The sequence below is a fragment of the Nothoprocta perdicaria genome, unplaced genomic scaffold (assembly GCF_003342845.1).
Source record: "Nothoprocta perdicaria isolate Ctin4 unplaced genomic scaffold, notPer1 scaffold_4, whole genome shotgun sequence".
NCBI classification, from domain to species: domain Eukaryota; kingdom Metazoa; phylum Chordata; class Aves; order Tinamiformes; family Tinamidae; genus Nothoprocta; species Nothoprocta perdicaria.
In genome coordinates this window covers 1,019,740-1,040,175 of record NW_020455643.1, presented here as the reverse complement: position 1 = coordinate 1,040,175, position 20,436 = coordinate 1,019,740, and the positions used below count along the sequence as shown (strand labels likewise).

Sequence of the window (20,436 nt, the reverse complement as noted above, 5' to 3'; positions counted from 1 at the left end):
GTCTCGTGTTAGCGGAAGAAGCGGGTGCAGTTCCCAGACGCTCTCCTTCCACTCCGCAGAGCCCTGTGGCTGCAGATGCTGGCGGTGGCTCTGGAGCGAGGCTGTTTCCTTTGTCTCTTCTGCATTCAGCCCGCGTCGCTCACCCCTTCTCTGACTGGAATATGGTAATGGGGTCCTGAGGGGCTGCCCGAGGTGTGAGGAGGGTTTCCCTGTGCTCCCGAGCGTGGGTTCTTCCCAGGCGTTAGCTCTTGCTGCCCCGAGTGCTTTGATCGCTTCGCTCTGCATGCGTGTCTCATACCCGGAGCAGTCGCTGCTCCTGCATTCCCACAACAGCAGCAGCACTGAACAGATGCTTCCAGGGTTTCTCTCGCGCTGTGCGTTTCAGTTCTGAAGAAAGTTGTCTAGCATTATCTCTGGATTTGTATTTTTCTCTCCGCTTTTTATGGATCACAGAGATCTCATCATTCCTCGCAAAGAATACTGCTGGCAATGTTCTCCTGTACCTCTAAGGATTGCTTTCGAAATGTTTTATCTCTGGAGACATGAAGATTAAACTGAGACTTCTCTGCGCTGAGAATTTCCATTGTTCTTGCCAATAATGCATAATAGTCACAAATTTAATGGCAGACCTTGAAGTATATAAAAATTTAAGTCCAGAAAAAGGTAAGGAATGTTTGGGTTTAGAATTATTGTAGGAATAATGCACACGTTTCTTGAATGCTTATATAAAAATCAGATATACCTTATTTCATGATTGGTAAGTTGCTTCTCGTGGCATTATTAATATGGAAAAAAAAATGTGTATGCTTCTATACTACTGAAAAGAAAAACTTGGTATTTGGTACCAAGTACATTTCTCCATGAAAACAGGTGGATTTGTATATCACATATTGATACTGTGTAATAGGCAAACTGTATGTGTGTTGTTTTACAAGTATCTTTGCTTTTAGAAATACTTCTGATCTCTTCATTTTCAGGTCAATTTGCCCTGCATACATTTTTCCATGGAAAAGGGTTTCTGTTTTTCCAGTAGCGCTTAAATAATGTAACATATATGCAAATAATGTGTAAAGTTCTGATCAAACCACACTGAATGAGAAGGAGTCTTACCAAATAGAAGGATACAAAAGGAAGACAGCTTGAATAACTTCAGTATTTTCTGACTTACAGTCTCTGATTTTCCACTCATCATTGACTTTAATTGAACAAAGTAATTATTAGTTTAAGCCTGCAAATGAGCATAGAGTAAATGCTATAGAGAGAAGGGGGAAATCATGTGTTAAATTATTTTGTATTATGCATGTCATCAATAATGGTGCTAGGCTATGTATTTCTAAAGAAAAGCTTAGAAGACACAGACAAGCCAGCTCTTTGCAAAATATCTGAATTGAATAGTTCGGGAGACACTTTCTAACAGTATTATTATTCCTATAATTTTCAGAAAGAAAAGTAAAATAACCTGATCTAAAATAAAGCCACCAAAAATCATATGGCTCATCCCTTGAAGTATCCTTCTGCTCCTTCTAAGAGGCATGATTAAAAAATTAAGGGAATGAATGGGGGTTGATATACTCGTTCTTTGTATTTAGCATGGATGATTTTATTTCATACATGTATATTTTTGACAGACTTTTTTTTTTTTTTTTTTTTTTTTTAATAACAGCAGTCTGGATTTTTCAGGGATGTTCCCTAAGTAAACAACAGTAGGAATTACTTTCATATCCTCTCCGAAAGGGTTTTAGGTTGAGGAGTTAGTATGCTGCAGTTGCAACCCCCCTGTTTGCGTTTCTGGGCTTTCTGTGGAGCTCAGCTCTACATTAAGTTTTGATGCATGTGGCTGGCTAGAGGAGACCAGTTGTTACCCCATCTGTTTTCTGAGAAAGGGAAGGTAACAGATATGTCCCCATTTAATAATTTACATGAGCAAGCTTTTTAGAAGGGGTATTTTTTCCAATAGTCTTGACAGAAAAGCATCGTGTTTTATTGGTTTATTCTTCTATAACTCTTGTAAATGTATGTGCATGTATAGATAAACACATTTCATACCAAAGTATTCAGTTGCAGGTGAAGTTCTGTTTCAGGTAGCTGCTTAGTTGCATTTCCTTAGCCGAATAAAATAGCAACAGGGCAAGTAGGAGGGAGCGTTGGGACTTTGTTTAGCTTTGTCACCATGAGGGCTGAAGGCGCTTGTAGTTAGGAAAAGGAGCTCTCCTAGTCCATACTTTGCGAGCAGGTGCCGGGCTCACGTCGGTGCCCCGCGGGAGCAGCCAGCAGCTCTCGCAGCCCTCAGGCTGCCGCTCACCCTGGCACATGGGGAGCGTGCTCGGGTTTAAGGATACAAGGGTGTACAAAGGTGGAGCAGCTGGATGGGCCTTATCTTTGTAAATTGGCCCAGGTCTTTGGAAGACAAATGATGCTGCTTGTTATTTTATCCTGCCTTCTTAGCAGGGCTCTACAGTTGCAGCCAGTACACTTAAGTAGAGAAAAAGCAGGTAATTACATTATATTTTATTTACAGGGAGCATCTCAGGAGTCTTTGCTAAGACTGTAATTAGTGGTTTTTTGGGGCCTCTGGAGTCTTTAAATCTATTCAGACACCTATAAAACAAGTATTAAATGTAGTCCATAACATAGTAAAGGATATATGCTAGGCTGAACCTCAGAAGTTGAGGAACATGCAGGGAAGATGAATGCTGGAAAAAAAGCTGACCTTGCAAGGGGAGAATGTGTGTTATTTTCTACATTACATTTTGAAGTAGTTATGTAAGAAGTTTACGTCTTAGAGGACAATCCAGTCCATGAAGGCATATGTTTGTACTGATTGTACTGATTTGTTGACAGAACTTAGATTTGTGAGACATTTTTTACTCCAAGTGGTGAAAAAAAACAGCTATAGACTCAATAGTTAATGTAAGGTTTGGGAAATAAGCTGGTACATTTTAGGGACTTTGTTACATATCACTGAAATATTAACTAATGTGAAAACTTAAATACACATGCAGAAATAGTATTTTGTTTGCATTTATGCATTTATTTTGGTGTTTGAGATTGTCAGTTCATTGTCAACAAATGACTGTCAGCGAATTGCACTGGGGCAGTCTGTGAACAGCAGAATAAACGTCACCCAACTGGCTGTTCCTGTGGTGTGTGAATACACAGGTTCCTGTAAGTAATTGATTGAATGATAGACTTCATGGATTTCTTTTAAAGGTTAATTAACTCTGCCTTGTGCTCAACTGCTTTCCCCTCCAACTCTAAGCAAGCCCCAGGTGTGGATTTACGTGGCAGCCGACCGTGGACTCGGTGCCCCTCGCAGCTGCCATAGCCCAGCGCGACAAGTGCTGTGCAGGCCCTGAGAAGTAGGTCCCTTTTCCTCTGCTGTTTCCCTCGGTTTATCAAGCAGCTCCAGCTGCTCTCGTGCCCTCTGGCTTATTCTTCTCACCAGTGTTCAATGCTGTAAAGGTGCCAGGATTGTCCTGATACATTGCTGTTGTTCTGATGAATTGGCACACAGCGGAATCCCACGGTTTATATTGGAGCTGGATCATTTTCTTCATCTACACGTGTCCTGTATAGGCACGAGGGCAAACTCTGCAGTGTATTCTGGTGGGGTTTTTCTGTTCTTGTTTTCATTTTCGTTGATGATTAAGATTCGTGTAGTATACTCAAGAAGTCAGGTAGGACCCAGCAAGGTATGTTGCTGGTGGAGTTGTGTTTCAGTGAAATACAGGATGGTGTGTGCATAGAAAACTGAGGAACTGACATGACATTTAATGCTTTACTTCAGGGAGGCAGGCTTGAAACAAGACATGGTTGGTTCTCACACTTAAGATGCTCCTTCATGCATTTGTCTTTAGAGGAGAGGCATGGGATTCTGGAGGAGGAAGAGGCTTGTGGAGAGCGCCCAGCATTTCCATCTGCTGACAAACCTCCAGGAAAGTCTCTTAGTGTGTGAGGCTTCCAAACAGGAGCTCCTGACTTAGGACTGCTGAGGAGTGTGCTCAGGTGACCAAGCAGATCTTCCTGGAGTGGAGGAGATTGCTGGTTGTTCTGCTGCTTGAGTAGAAGTGTGCCCAGGTAAGGAGGAAAGGGAGCTTCTCTAGAAGACATGGCCAGAGACCCATGGAGCAGTGTCGTGCGCTCCTTGCCAGTCCCTGTGGCAGTATGAGGATGCCATGAGAAAGCCAAAACCCTCTCTGTCCTTTGCTTGTACCAACTCCACTGGGGCTGCCACACCAGCGTTAAGAGCTATTCATTCATCCTTGGCGATAGCTGTAGTATAAACTAGTCTCCGTTTCTTGCTGTTTGCTGCTGCTTCCCTTGCTGTAAGGCACTGTAAACTTGTGTCCTCCCTGCAAAGGAATCCTTGGGCAGGAAGGAGGATTAGGATATGGGAAGCTAAGCACTGTTTGCTTAACAAATGTATGTTTCCTGTAAGGGTGTGACAATGTGTTTTGGCAGTTGGCAGCTGTGTGGTTACATGATTATGGCTTTCACTGTGGCTAAAGGATTAGTCCTGTGGTTTTAGTGGAAACTGCCAGTCGTCAGCCTTATCCTGGGCTGCAGCGGCACCAGTGATCTCAAAAGCAGCAGCTGTGGTTCCGCCCTGAGGGAAGGAGAGAGTCTTGGAGGAGCAATAACCTTCCCCAGGAGGCTGTTGGACGATGAGCCTCCTAGCTCTGGGCAGTGACGTAGGTGAAGGAGCTTCTTTCTGGAGGGGACTTAAACCTGGGTTTTGAGACCCCGCTCAGGACCTCAGGCCGCTCCTGCAGTGCAGGCTTCCATAGCGGCTGAGCCTGCTGAAGTAGCTGCTCACCAGTTGTTCTCCAAAGAGCTGCGCACATGAAAACCTGGGCTAATTTCTTAGAGATAAAAATGAGGTCGTCTGAGCTGAGTATCCTTGAGCAGCAATGGAAAACATGTATTATTCATCGAGTGTGGAGGCTGTGCTTTTGCACTGCAATTGCTACCCTGAAGTCCAGGTCTCAAAAGGGATCACGGGCCCTGTAAATGAGGCGCTATCCTACCGAGCCATTCTCTGTATTGCATAATCCTGTCTGGGAGGTAATCCCACTGTGGGGGCAAGATTTATGAATAAGGATCTTTAAAACTCCTCTGGAATCTTATTATGGTGCCAGTCTTGTTCTGATTCTTCCGGTCTCTTTGCAAGGTGCCAAAACTGGAAAGGACTCTGGGTGCTACCACTCTAAGAGTGATGATGTGAACTGTAAGTCCTGTCAAAAGTCCATGTTAGAGGAAGTATAAGGCACAAACTTTCCCCTTGTGTGTTTTTATATATATTTATATATATATATATATATATATAAAAATATGTGTGTGTGTATGTGTGTGTGTGTACTTCTAGTTGCATGAAGTCAGTAATCTCAGTTATGGTAGGCTGGAAGACCAATTACTATGAAATAGCTATTCTAATATATTGAAACACAGCTTCTGTGGGGACAGTAAGTTACCACTGTCAAGTAACCTCTTCTCTCATCTTCCACACCAGGTAGCTCTTAGACTTGATAAGAGTTAACATTAGGCTGATAGGTCTGTGTTTTCTTTCCAGTTTTGAAAGCCAAGACTAGTCTCTCAAGCTTTGCCCTTTTTTTGGTTGGCATGGTGTTTAGTGAATTCTCGAATAAGAGTTATTTTTCAGATTTAATTTGCTAATTTTCACGGTCTGTGGACAGTTCACACCAGTTGTCCCGAGTAGTCACAGACTTGTGTTTAGCTGGTCCCTCTGCTTCTTTTGTGACTTTTCTGTCTCCTGGGGACCTAAGTGAACCGCACTGTGCTTGGGTGGGCTGTCCTAGCGCTGGCAGCACCAACACCCACAGCCCTTCCAGCGAGTCCGGCTTTCTTGAAGACTTACTGAGATTGGTGAAAGTGCGAGGGCCTGTCCATCTCATTCACAGACTTTTACTGAGATTATGAGTAAATCCATTGCAAGAAGCTTTAGGTGTTAAATTGTATTAAAGGCTGGAAGAATTTCTGCAGAGCAAATACAGATCTGGCATGATATATGAAATGTAGTTATTAAAACCAGCCCCTACTCGGGCAAGTGGACTCTCTCAGCTCTCACACCGAGGTTTCCCTTATCCTGGGGTCATCTAGTTATTACATAACCAAACAGCAATCAACAGTTTGCCATTAGTGGCGGGCTGCCTGGTGTTTTAGCCGTTAATGCCATTCTGTGGGATTTAGGGAATCTGTGCCCGCAGATTGGGGGGGAGCTGGGGGGAGCACGTGGCGTTCAGTGGCCTTAGGGTAACAGCGAAGTTACGGTGCGTTCATGATGAAGAAATGGCTGCAGAATGGGATGGTGAGAGCCCAGAAAAATCTAGAGAACAGTCTTGTGGTTGCATCAGAATCAAAAACCTTTTTGAACGTCTTAATTATTATTAAATATAATGGATTGTTTCTCCCTCTATAAGAAGGTAAAAAGAGAATTAAATGTCTTGTTGTTTCCACATTCATTAAATGTATCTGGAAAAATATACAGCCAAACCAAAGTACCCAATTCACCCATGCAATCAGGTAATACAAAAATAATATGCGTGGGAGAAGAGATGATGTTAACTATCTTAACTGAAACCCATATCACACAGAAGTTATCTCCTAAAGCTTAATGTTGGCTTAATTCAGCTTACTGTATGTAATTTAGGAGTATAGTTTATATCCTCTTTCATAATTATACTTCTCATTGTTTAGTAATGCTCTTTATTTCTTATCTTTTGTTCTGTCAGTTGTAATATTAAGTCCATAAAAGCATGACGTTGGAACAGATCTTTTAGTTGCATTTTAAAATATTAATTAAAAGTGAGATTTCATCTTTTTAAGCACCTTCAGTGGAATAACCTCCCTTTCATCTAGCATGTGTATTTCGTCAAAATGTTGCTGCTGGCTCTTGGCAGTGGAGTTTCGCCACTACTGGTTAAGTAATAGCTATTATCCTGAATAATTAAAAAAAGGAAGAGCAGTGGTGAAACATCCCCGAGCTGCTGCTGCCATGGTTTGCTGTAGGGTTCCAGTGCTAGCTGTGGCAGGCAGTGTGTGTATCCTGGTAGCTGTGTATCACAGCACGTGAAACAGATGAGTGTCTCCTGTGCGAGGAGGAAGGGAGGTCTCATTTGTTGCTGTTGTAAGGGACATGGTTGCTTATCTTAAAATACAAATTACCAGGGAGGAATTCAAATTCCAGTAATATTTTTCCTCTAGTATCAAGTGAAAAATTCTGCACGTCTTGAAGGCCCTTGCAGTAAAACACCAGAGCAGCCAGAGGCACATGCCACGACTGGCACTCTTGTTGAACCAAGCCAGATGAAGTGTAGGCTGCTGAAAACCATGGAAATAGCTGCTGAACCTGTAAACGAAACAGTCAGTTTTTGCAAGAGGCGTGGAGGGCAGAGGGCTCAGCTCTTGCCTGGCTCTTGGAGCCCTGCATGCACGCGGGGCTGCACGAGAGCAGTGCGGGGCGCGCAGCGGTTGGCTGCTCCGCGGCGGATTAGCGCCGTTCCCGACGCCGGGCTGCGCCTGTGGCCAGCGGTCAGCGTCCCAGCCCGCCCTTCCAGCAGCAGCAGCAGCTGGATTTATTCAGCAGTGGGAAGCAGCGCTTGTTGAGTACAACAGAAAGCATCTGCCCAATGTGCAAGATTCCAAGGAACATCTGGGAATGGTGCGGATGGCTTCCCTGCTGGCAGCGGAGATGCACCATGTGCTGGGCAGCGTGGCTGCTCCGGAGCAGGTCCAGCTGGCACAAATGGGTTTGTATCCGGGGTAACACCTGGTAAATCTGCGGTTTCTTCCAGAAAGCAGATGTGCTTATTACAAAGGACAATTACCAGAGCTTCAACTAAAGATGAGAGCTCTTTCAGTTCAGATCTGTCTTGCTTTTATGATTATTCTGGAAGGGGGGAAAAAGGAACAGGAACAGACTTGAATTTTGGTAACATAAAGATACCGTGAACTACAGTATGTCTGTTAAGATGTTTTCATGCTGTTGAAATAAGTTTCTGTAACTCTGAAAACTTTTTTTTTCTAATTTCCAATTTTTCTGTTTTGAGGTTAAATTTACAAATGTGAACATTTTTTTCTTTGAATTTCCAGTTTAAATAACTCTTAATTTGCTTTCTTCTTGTTCTCTTAGTGTATCATAAACTACAGTAATTTATAAACTAGAGCCAATTTTCAGACATTGGAAAAATCGTACAGTTAGTCCTTGCATTGAAAGATTATCCAGTAATAGAAATGGTGCCTTGTTTTCTCAAATGCCAATATAAATCTACACTGAAGAGCTGTTCATTTTCTCAGTATTACTAGTTTATCTAGAGTACTAAGTGTTTTGCTAGAACCAGTGCTGATATCCCAGGTTAATCTCTTTGCGATGAGCAAATATTCTTGAATTGCGTGCTCTTCTGAGCTTTGTTCTGAATTGCTTCTGCTCAATAGCTCTGCCCCATTCAGATGCTAATGTGCCGTGTGTGTCTCTTGTGAGTGTCTGGCTAGAGGTTGAAATTAGCATATTAGAAATAGACTAGAAAAAGTTTGTTTCTTTGTGTCCTTGTATTTTATAAACAGTGGAAAGGAAAGGATCGAGTGTTTAATAAATGATCCCTAGAAGTGAAAGCCAGTGGCCTTTGGGTGGTGTGGCACCCCTGTCCCCATGGGCTGGTGTCCAAAGGGGGTTCCTTCTCTGTCATTAGCAGTGCGTAGGGATGATGCAATGAGCTTTCTTACACAGGCTGTTGTTTAAATGGTTGCATTCTGATGGTATTTTCTTAGAACTGGAAAAAATGCAGAAAAGCTTAATGTAGAGTCACACATGAGAGCCCTTCCGTGTGACTCCTTTTTCTGAAGAAGAAGGGGGAAAATCTCTGATCTGCTGTGAAGAAACCATTGTAAAATATTAGCCTGAAGTATTGTTTTAAATCATAGCTTTTGTATCTATGGAACTTGTATCTATGAAACTTTAGAAATTTTAAAGTAAGGGGAAATCTCTGGCAGTCTTTGAATTTGACAAGTTCTACTTGATTTTAGGATTCATGGTGATAGAAATTAAGCTACCAACTGCTTAATGAAGCTGAATGTTACACTTGCAGTAAATAGGAGTGTCATATAGAGCCAAGTGTTATCCAAATACAGTAAAAGGATTTACTTTTCTTATTTCTGAAATCAGATCTTTGGCTTTTTTTTTTTTTTTTTAATTGGATTTTACTGAATAGTTGAAAATCAACTTTACTTGCAAAACCTCTTGCACAGTAATGCTGTATCATTTAAGGCACAAGTCAAAATTCTTGTATGGAAGGTAGGTGTTTAAAAGTGGTAATTTATTTTTTATTAGCAGAATTGATTGAATTTATTCATTTCTGCTTTGCAGTTGAAAGATGCATGAGTGTTATGCAGTCTGGGACTCAGATGGTGAAGCTGAAGAGTGGGACCAAAGGGCTAGTTCGTCTCTTTTACCTGGATGAGCACAGGACCTGCATCCGATGGAGACCCTCCAGAAAAAGCGAAAAGGCAAAAAGTAAAATTTTGATATTTCCTTGAATTCCTTGGGCACTTCAGTATTAGGAGGTGAATTAGAGGGAAAATTGAACTTTTTTTTTTTTTTTTTCATAGATTAAATCTTTTCAATGCTTATTTAAATGTAATGTAATAAATACTTCAGCTTTTCAGTGCTGCCTTGGAGGGCAGGTTTGCTGCGCACACAACATGGCCAAACTCAGAGGTCCCTAATATTAAAAATATTTATCTCTTACCATGAGCAATGTGGAATTGCTCAGAAGCAGTTAAGAAGCTGGGCACGTGTCAGACCTTGATTTCCCTTTTCCCTCGCAGTCGTCATCGATTCAATTTACAAAGTTGCCGAGGGCCGCCAGTCTGAGATCTTCCACCGCCACACGGAGGGGAGCTTTGACCCCAGCTGTTGCTTTACTATTTATCATGGCAACCACATGGAGTCACTGGATCTGATTACGTCCAACCCCGAAGAGGCTCGCACCTGGATCACAGGGCTGAAGTACTTGATGGCTGGAATAAGTGATGAGGACTCCCTAGCTAAGCGGCAGAGAACTCATGATCAGTATCCTTTACACGCTTGAGCTCCAGCTCTCATCATAGTTTCCTGCTCATTTTTAGGGACTTTTGTATAGGGTGTCCTTTAAACCGCTGTTCAGTGACTGAAAATTTTGCTGGTGTTTGCAATGGTGTTGTCTTAGGGGTTTGGTGTGGGCACTTACTGTGCCGTAGTTGAGTCATTCCTATGTAGCTGATCCTTCCCGTGCTTTTCCCAAAAGGGAAGCTTTCTGTGTGTGAGCACTGGCAGCCTGACTGCTTGTCTCCTTGCCACACTATTAACAACCTGTGAAAGACTACAGCCTCTTAGACTGTAGACAGAAGGATTTTTCTTGCCTCCTATTTGTCTAATCATGCAGTTATTCTGGTTATGTGAGCTGGAAAGTCCACTAGAAGACACTATTTGAGCTGTTACTGGCTGGAAACTCCATCTTGTTAGTCTGTGTGCAGGTGAAACCCTAAATGTTGTGACTGTTCTCAGTAAAATGAGCAGTGATTCTTGGCCATCTCAATTTCTCTTGGTTTGTGTCAGGTATCTGTGTGTGCTCAGCCTCCACTCACTGTATAGAGCACGAGTCTTTAAGACTCTTTGCTGTAGTCTAGATATGAAAATGAACCTCTTGTGACCAGGAGAGCTCCTGGATGTCTTTTCGACGTGCTTTCTTTCAAATGGTGCTGTTGTCTTGAAAACTCTCCCTGCTGAGCAAGGAGAGATTATCTTAATTATAAGTGTAACCCGTCTCCTGCCCCAGGGAAAGCTGCAGTGGCTGCTCACAGGTACTTCTCATGGAGAACGTACGTGTGTTAGGTATTTTTCATTTCTATTTTCAGTGTTTACTTCTGGCACAAGACTAACCTGTATTCATTTGAGGGATATATTGCATTCTCTGTGAAAACATGTGCTACTTTCTGTGTTTGTCCATGATTCCTTGGAGTTGTACATATCTGCTGCATGTTCCCCTCTGGCGAAGTGTCGCATTGAGTCCTCTCTGTGTAACGGAATGTGGCACCAGGAAGGCTGCAAATGAATGACCTGTACGGCGGAAGTTAGCGAAAGCTGCAGCGGGATATATGTGCAAAGAGAAGATTAGGTTAAAGATCAAGCTAAAGGTTAGGAGATGAGGAGGAAGGAGAGATGCAGGATACAGTATCAGAGCAAGCCCAGTACTATTTAAAAATTAGCTTATTTAAAAACCCCTGGAAATGTACACTAAAGTCAGAAAGGAGAACCAGGGGGATAGTGCTGTGAACCTGAGTGTAAATAATTGTCAGAAATTGGCACCAATTTTAAAGACAGATGTTTCATTTAAATGTTTAATGGCTCTTTCCCATGCATTTGTTCAGTGTCACCTTGATCCCATATTCACTTGCAGCACGTCCTGTGGTAGGTTGTTGTGGGCATGAATGGAGTGCCAGGTGAAGAAGCGCCTCCTTTTTATTTTATTTATTTATTTTAATTCTTCTAACTTAACAATTGCTAGTTTTATTTGATGATCACTGTTGTATGGGAAGAAACAGCAAATATTTGATCCCTGTATATTTTCTCTGTACAACTTAAGAATTTTATGGGCTTGTTGCTGCCCTGTGGAAGTAAAAGGTGAGAGATGTGAGAGAAAGTGCTGATGAGGAGAAAAATTCTTGAGAAATTGAAGGCTTAAATATGAATGAAAGAGCTGTAGGATAGTCCTGAAGGAGGAAACATAGAAAGACAGTGTTTTTTAATGAGTTTCTTATGGAAACTGCAGGGTTAGTAGTAATGTGTGTGGTTTCACTGAATCTCCCTCGTTCCTTCCTCTTGCACTAGATTAATGACATCCCTTACACAGGTGCCTGTTAAGCCTAGGTGCTGAAAGTCACAAGTCCAGCAGGGCTCGGATGTAGCTCTGCTGAAGCCGGTGGGTTTAGTTGCACCCTGTGACTCTACAGAATAGGTACAGAAGTGAAAATGATTCAGTTCAGCTTCCGTGTGGAGAAACCATTTTGCCAGGAGGCCCTGCCTTGCGAAGGGTAAGTTTGTGAAGACTGTCCCAAGCAATGCTCAGGGCAGATGCTGAGGTGCTCTGCTAAGGAGCCAGCAGAGCCTGGCATCATCTGCAGTCTGCTGTACGTGCCCCGGGCTCTGCCTCCCTGCACAAACCTCTCCGTTGCACTTTCCCTTAACCTCTTCACAGCTGGGTGAAACAGACCTTTGAGGAGGCTGACAAGAACGGAGACGGCCTGCTCAATATTGAAGAGATCCACCAGCTGATGCACAAGCTGAATGTTAACTTGCCCCGGCGGAAGGTCCGGCAGATGTTCCAGGTCAGTGGCCTCTTGCACACAAGGTTATGGGAAGGCAGCGCCAGAAAGAGCATGTGTGAACTGGGACTTCAAATCCTGTCCTTTTCAATGCCCCACAAGTTGTTTTTTTCTATTCAGTATTAGTATTACTTTTTCAAATACATCATTGTTTTCATTTTTGTGTATCATCCTGTGCTGTGGCATAGTAATGTACAATGAAGTTGCTGTTTATCATTTTTTTTTATATTTATTCTATGGAAAAATATTTAATAGATTTGATAAAAAGAATTGCCTTTGTAACTTCCTCTTATAGTTAAGTGCTAAGCTAAGGGCACACGCAGAAGCATTGTTAACTGTCCAAAACTGGCACTGGCTAAAATCTGTGTGCTTTTATTGTTGTTTTTTGTTTTCTTTAATAAAAAAGCGGGGGCCGGGCGAAGCCAAGCAGGGGACAGTGGTGGAAAGTTGCGTATAATCAGAATTGTTTGCCTGTCTGGCACAAAATCAGCATCTGCAGCATCCCCAATGGAGTGCAGATTACTCCCTGATGATCTGAGAAGGGTGGCGGCTTGTGATGCAGAGGTGCATTATAACTTTCATTTGGAGTATACGGTAGATTTAAAATGATCAGTTAAGGTCCTGTTTGATAGCAGATAGCAGGGAATTACTTTCCTCTCAGCTTACTTGCAGTGATGTGAGCTTATAGCTCAGGTGACAGTAGCACTAACAAGGTGTAATGAAATGCAGCTCCCAGAGATGCTCAGGTGTTGCTGATGCTGTTGACGGCTGCAGGAGCAGCAGAGAGTTGTGAAGCCATGCACTGACACACTAAGAAAACAAACAAAACCTTTCAGCTCCCGCTCTTTTAAAGAAATACCTGGGGACGGAGGAAGGAATTCAACAGCAGGCATCAGCCTCTTTATAACTGGAGACACCTTTCATTTGGATTTGGTAAAAATAGGCTGGTGTTGGGTACTTGGGTGTGCACACTCATTCTGCTCTTGTGGTCCTGCTCGAGTGACTTGGGATATGTGAATGGGGGGTAAAACCCGCCCCTTGGGCAGGGAAGCAGGACACATCCATTCATTGTTTCCTATTTGCTGATCTCCTCTACTCTCAGGAAGTGAAAGGTGGGTGAGGGCTGAGTGCTGCTGGAGAGGGGTTTGCAGTTAGTGAGTGAGCAAAGAGGGAAGCCAACAGGTTCAAAGCCAAGTCACTGTTTAAAAGCTCTGCCCACGGGGTGCCCTGGTATGAATAGAAGGATGCACCATTTTTGATGGGTAGAACTTGGGAATGGTGGTTCTTATGGTTTTATTTTGTTTTTAACTACAGAGAAAAATAATTTTATACAGCTGTTGAATGAACGATGTTGTTCATGGAAGCAAACAGCATATCTCTAGTACTAAACTTTGATATCACACTTTTCCATCATCAACTTAAAATGTCAGGCTTAGCAGGACTTGCCGTTTTCCAGAAGATTGGTTATGCAGAGACCTACACCTTTGACAGCAGTTCTCCAGATATATTCTTTGTTTCACAAATCCAAAGCAGTCGTTTGGGCAGATTTCACAGCAAAGAGCCTGGGTTAACATACCTTACGTACTGTTTTCTTCCTTCCCTACCTCTGATGGCAAACAAAGCCTGCAGGCAGGACTGTGGTTATTGGGGGTGTATTTTGGTGGGAACCTACCTGCTGCTGCAGACCTGCCTGCCCTCCAAAGCGCTGTCAGTGGCTGAGAGTGTTGCAGTTTGATCTAACATAAATTTAAGACTAGTTATGTTCTTTGCTATGGTGTAATCCAGGATAAGTGTAAGACATTCAAGAGTGAGGGAGAGATTATAATAATGCCCAGGATGAGCCTCTTTGAGTTTATTTCCTTTATGAAGATGGAGTTGAGATCTTCATGGGGATCTTGTTTTAGTGCAATAATTCCTTTCACCAAAAAAATTCCAATAGATGTCATTACACTATTGTGGTTGCTTGCCATGCCTGCTAGGATTTCTGAGACTGAACAGGTTCATGGGCTAGAATTCCTGAAATGTATTTGCTTGTACATAAGTCCTGTTTTGCCTGAAATTTCCTGATTTCATAAGGATCTGTCACACTTACTTCAGTGTCCTTACCTCTTAGGAAGCTGACACAGATGAGAATCAGGGAACCCTCAATTTTGAAGAGTTTTCGGTATTTTACAAGATGATGTCCTTACGACGAGATCTCTATTTACTGCTCTTGAGCTACAGTGACAAGAAGGATCATCTCACGGTTGAAGAACTTGCTCAGTTTCTGAAGGTGGAACAAAAGGTAGGGGAATGTTGCACAGTCAAATATATGTATGTGTGTATAAAATAAATGCAAGCAGAGGAAAAGAATTTTGTGAACAAAGTATTGTTCTGAGGGAAGGCAAGAGAATACATGCTGGAACTGGGAAAAAAATATGTTTTTAAACACTTCTAGAAAATGTGAACTTCTGGGACTCTTTGTGGTAGTGGAAAAGCAGCACAGGGCAGTATTATTAGTTTATTATAATAGCATTTGGATAACATTTATACTTGTCTTTTTTATCTTTTGTCTATTAGCACAGTTATCTTTAACAGTTTGTTTTTCAAGGACGTGAGGTACATGTGTGGGATAGAGGCTAATGTATCTAGCATAGATTTTTTTCATGATTAAAAATCTTGGCAGGTATATTCCCACATGAATTAGCATAATATGTGATAAGTTTTAAAGCTGGAAACGTGTGCCAAAATACAAAGAATACATTAAACTAATTTATTTGTGACCATCTGCAAGTAGTTTGCCTGACTGGTTTAGTTCAGTAACTTGTGTTAAGATGAAGTTTTCTCGTTGCATATTGATTCAGGTAAGCAAAATAGGATTCTGTGACACTGTTATGTATCTCATGAGCTCCCAAGTAGGAGCAGCAGTAGTAAAAGCAGCAGTTCTTATAAAAGCAATAGCTTTAGTGTTGACAAATACACAGGTTTTGGTGATATGAAAATATATATAGAAAAAATACAGAGTTTATTAGGCAAAGAAAATTTCGCAGTTAAAGGTTGCCTTTCAGTGTGCGACCTCAGAAGCAAGTAGAGGTCAGAGATTTCCCCTGATGAACGTCCCTGGCAAGTGGTAATAACAAGCTGTGTTTTTTACTGAATTTTCCCATTTCTGGCAGTTGTGGTAGAATTCTCTGACGTGTCTGACTCCCCAGTTCTTCCCTCCTCATTCCTCAAAATATGGGCTTTTTGTCACCATTAACACTGCGATAGCCTCAACACACAAGTTTTCCTGCAAGCAAATGTGGGACCTCTGCTAGCTGCAATTTTAAAGCACCGAACACTTGTTTTTTCCATTCTGCTCTTGCCCTAAATTTGAGCTCCCTGATTTTTGTTTTGTTGCCTTTTTAATTGGTGCCCTCTCTGTAAGTGCCCCTCTGTGGAGCGCTCTTGACAGCAGCAGCAAGCCTGACGCTGCTGAGGAAGCGAAGGCAGCCCCCTGGGGAGGATGTTCGTGGAGAGGCCCGAGTGCCAGACACAGCTGAGGAGCAATGTTATGTGAGGAGGGCTCTCGGGGAGCTGCAGCAAAAGGAGAAACACATTAGAGAGAGGCTGAGAGGGAGGCACGCATCTTGCTTGGCTATACCAGGACACTGGGAAACTACTGATGAAGCAGAAATAAGTTGACTGGCCAGCCTGGCTTACTGCATCCCTTCTGCCTCTGCACCTAGCCCTGTCCTGAAAACAGACACAGCTCTAGGCTCTAAGCAGTCTGCTCAACTCTGTTCAAGTGGATATATAAAAATATGATTCCTATACATAGGTCTCTTGGCAGCAGGCTAAGAAGCACCTTACACTTGCTTTGCCTCCTCTCTCCTGTTGTCTTATCTCATTTCCCGGTATTAACAGTGCTGGAGCAGACTTGCCCTTTCACATTTCACAACACAGACATGAGTGATAACAATGTCTTCAGGCAGTGTTAGGCTACTTTCAAAAGATGATAATTATTCAAATCACAATGCAACTCTAAAATGTCTTCAACCAAACGTCATTTAATTTTTGCTGTCAGCTGTCTGCTTGATATTTGTGGACAGTCCATACAACTCCATCTGCTACTCTTTTGGCAAGGCTTTTGGATGTTCTGCAGCCCGAGGGTAGAGGATTTAGGTGGGGTTTTGCTTTTGTGTTTTGTTTGTTTCTTTTGTTTTTTGAGGAGGCTGTTTTTAACATTATGAGCTTACCTCTTCAGGAGGTTTTCCAGTTGTCCTCCCCATGAAACAGATTGTTTTCACCTAAGTGCAGTTAAGCTCGCTTCATCACCACTGAAATAGCAATTATATGGCTTCGGCATAACGGAGCAGAAAACAGGTTGGTTTCCTGGCGTGGCTGCTGATGCTCCAGTGGTCGCTCTGGCCAGCATCCCTGGTGAGGTCTGTGTGCCAGCGAGTCCTCCCTTCAGCAGTGCTGCTTCCTGAAGAACCAGCACCGGTGTCCGGATTGGGAAGCCGATGTGCTGTGAAATGACAAGCTCTGACACTCGTGTCAAGTTTTGTGTAGTTGCCAGGTTTCTATTGGGTTACGCACCTGGAATGGTCAGTTTGGGCTTTCTGTGAGAGAACATATGGAGAGAGGTTTCTCTGAGTGCCCGTTTGGCACCAGCTGTTTTTCTCCATCTCAGTTACCTTGTGAGACACTTCTCATCTGTCGTGAAGGAAAGGAGAGCCTGCTGAGACCTGCCTGCCACCCCAGTCTGGGTGCTGCCCGCCCCGGGAAAGTGCTCTGCACCTCTCAGCATTCCCCATCACGCGGCCGAGCGACGGGCTCCGTATGGAAATGTCACACCGTGCTGTTCTAGTGGCACCAAACTGATGGATTGCGTGGCTGGGGGCCAGTGCTGTGCACAGCGGAGCCTTGGGGTGGCAGGAGGGGCCCCTACCCTGGGTAGGCTGCATCTGCATCCTCAAACTGCGTGTTCCAAGTACACGCGATGTGTGTGCTTTGGAGAACGGCTCCTTCACCCTGGTGGCTTGGTTCTGGTGCCCTCTGTAGTGAGCAGGGGAGTTGAAGCCCCCCCGGGAACAGGAGGAGCTCGCCGGCAGGGCTGCGTCCTGGCAGCTTCTCTGCCTGGCAGGGAATGAACACACGACTGCTCCCTCATCCCAGCGTTGGAGCTGGTTGCCCTCGGGCGTTCTAACGGGACCGAGGAGGAAGTAATTTTACAATTACACCCTGGGAACATGTGCATTTTATCTTGTAAAGCTTTGCATTAGCTACTCAATATGGGTTAGTGGATTTTGAGTTGTAAGTCTGCTTGAGAGAATAAATTTATCCTTTTTCTTTGTCCTACACTAATTATATGGTGCCACAGGAATAACTGGTGTTGCAGTAAATACTGCTTTTGTCATGTTTTTATTAGGAAATAAGCATTAAATACATGTTTGGAAAGGGGATATTTTTGAAGCTACTATACCTGCTCTCCAGGATTTGGCTTTAAAGAAATGTAGTGAGTCAATGTATGTTAGGGAAGTAAATGGCATCTTTTTGTATGTGATAATCTTACTTTGTGTAATCCTAGATGATGCCTTTACAGTGACACTGGAGGATGTGAATTGAAAGGGAGCATATACTGAAAGAGAGCAGGAACTAATATCCTGAAAAGAGTAAGAAATGAGAATATTGATGCTGGTGCATGTACCTTGAAAAGAAGGGAAGACTGGATTGTGTTAATCTTGCACCAGGAGCATGAAACGCGGTCGTGACGCCTGGTCAATCCTTGCTGCTTTCTGCAGGAACGCTGGTTGCAGCAGTATAAACTCTTAATTAGAAAGCAAACTGGTTCCTGTTCCTCCTCATACACTTGCAGGAAGGACCATAACTAGCCTTGGTATGTCCCGATATTTTGATGTTATGATGCTGTAAGCACTGAGCTTACATTGAAACTGGAAGAATTGTCCTTGCTCGCCCTGGCTCTTTCTGTGTTGACTTTTGTGATGGCATTGTGAGCAAATACAGCCTGAGCCATTAGAGCCCTGTTCACAGAGCGGCTGAGGTGGAAGGGACCTCTGGAGAGGTCCAGTCTAAGCCCCTGCCCCAGCAGGGCCGCCCTGGGCTCAGTTTGCCTGCAATTGGGTCCAGGCAGCTTTTGAGCATCTCCCAAGACAGGCGCTCCAGAACCTCTCTGAGCAGTTTGTTCCAGTGCTGAGTCGCTTTCACGCAGAAGCTTGGGCTCGTGTTCAGGCAGAACTTTCCGTGTTCCACTGCTGAAACACTTCAGTGGGTTGCAGTCCTGTCCAGAAATGCTCACTCTTAGAATTGCACTTCTTTTCCTATTTGCTCTTCCCTTTGAGGCAAGCTTTCCTACTTCACTCTCTTCTCGTTTCCCTTCCCATTCTCTGCTCTGGGCTTGCTGGAGAAGAAGGCTCTCCCATTATCTGGCATTGCCACGGTCTGCCCATTCTCATGGTAATTCTGTTGCAAAAACTGAGTATCTGCCCTACTTGCAAGGAGGTTCGTGAAACCAAAAGTGATTTTTCTTCCCTGTCAGAATGGGGGATAATGTTGCTTCTTGCAGAGTTTTGAAGGATGTTATTTTTGGAAAGTAAATTAATTCATTCACTTATCCAAAGGTCTCACTGGACATTCAAAGACTTATATTCCTTTGAAAGAACATACAATCAGAAGTACTATTTTAAAAATAGCTGTATATCCAACTTTTTTGGAAAGAATCAGTATTGACTATTGCCAATAATTCATGCATCTAAATATTCAGTCACTACTGAACATCTCTTTCTCTATGTATGTATACATATATATGTATATGAATTATTATATATATAACTTTTAACAGAAGACTTTAATAAAAGCAAATTAGAAGCCAAAGTCATCATATCTCCCAAGACAGAGTTAGGAAGTGCAGGTCAGTGGACTTTCCTCAACAGATGCAGCTTTGGACAAGATTAGATGATTTAATGCCCAAAGCGCACAAGTACCCTGTTGTCAGATGCCCAGGAGCCATGTGGAATAATGAAAAAGTTAATTTTAGCCTCCTTGTGCTGTAGGAGAGGCTGTTACAAATAGTGTTTGTAATCAAACAGCAACATATACTTGAGCTGGGATAATCAGTTGTTTACTGAATTGTTCTTGTTCTGTTGTCCTGTGTAATTCTCGTTGGCATCTCATCATGTCAGCTTAGCTGGCTGATATAAATAAAATCTTCCGAGGAGAAAAGCCAAGCCGTTCTTCTCCTGTGCAAGAAATGCAGGGGGCAAGGAGTAGGGAAGAAGGATGTGAATGGAAAGACAGACTCTAGCATAGCTCTGTTGTAGAATTGTCGCAATTGTCCGGAATTCAGATGCTTGTTAGACATTCTGGTCTGTAAGGGTCTGTGTGGGCTCCTTGAAGCCCCTGTTCCCCTTCAGCAGGCTGAAGCCGGCAGTTCTCAGCCTGTGGGCGCAGCCTTCCTGCCTTTGGCCACCCAAACCATGTTGCCTTGGCTGGGTTTGGGTTGGGGCCGGGGCGCTGCTGGCACCGCGGTCTGGGCCGGGCCGAGGCGGCTCCGGCCGCTGGGAGCAACAGGAGGCTGCTCCGGTTGTTGCTGCCGCCCGCCCTGCCGAGGGTAAGGCCAGAGCTTGGGCTGTGTCCCGGGCACCGCTCCTGCCGCGCTCACGGGCAGCCCCTTCGGACCGAAGGAAGCTGGTTCTGCTCCCATACAGCTCGTTTGCTCGTTGCTCGTTACAGGCGTGCGCTGGCAACGAGCTGCAGAGTTCCCGGTAAGAATACATTCAGTGGGGCTAATGTTGAATTCCAAGGTTGGAATTCAAGCTTGCAGGGTTGGAGCTTGGTTGGGCAGATTGTCAGAATTACCCATTAACTAGCCTGCTTTGCAGTTTGGTAAAGGTAAGCTTAAGTGTAGACTGGAATAAGATGCAGTGTTAAAGCAAGCTGTGTTAACAGCAGCCTCAAGATAATGTTGAGTATTTGTCAAGTCAAGAACACTGGAAATGACAGTTATAATCGTGTATGTTTTATAATGGTGTAATTTAGAACTAATTCAAAATGTTAAAACAAAAAAGAACTCCTAAGGTA

At 43.4% G+C, this 20,436-nt stretch overlaps 1 protein-coding gene across 1 annotated transcript in view; it reads left to right on the top strand.

The window, feature by feature from the left end:
* Positions 1–264: 264 nt before the first annotated feature.
* The window catches only part of PLCH1 (phospholipase C eta 1), a 47,276-nt gene continuing 27,104 nt past the window's right edge, over positions 265–20,436 (top strand). Inside the window, exons 1-5 of the mRNA XM_026045338.1 lie at positions 265–663; positions 9,380–9,526; positions 9,841–10,084; positions 12,249–12,378; positions 14,489–14,659. Coding sequence (XP_025901123.1) covers positions 621–663; positions 9,380–9,526; positions 9,841–10,084; positions 12,249–12,378; positions 14,489–14,659 — 735 coding nt within the window. The 5' untranslated portion in view covers positions 265–620. The remainder of the gene's footprint in view (positions 664–9,379; positions 9,527–9,840; positions 10,085–12,248; positions 12,379–14,488; positions 14,660–20,436) is intronic.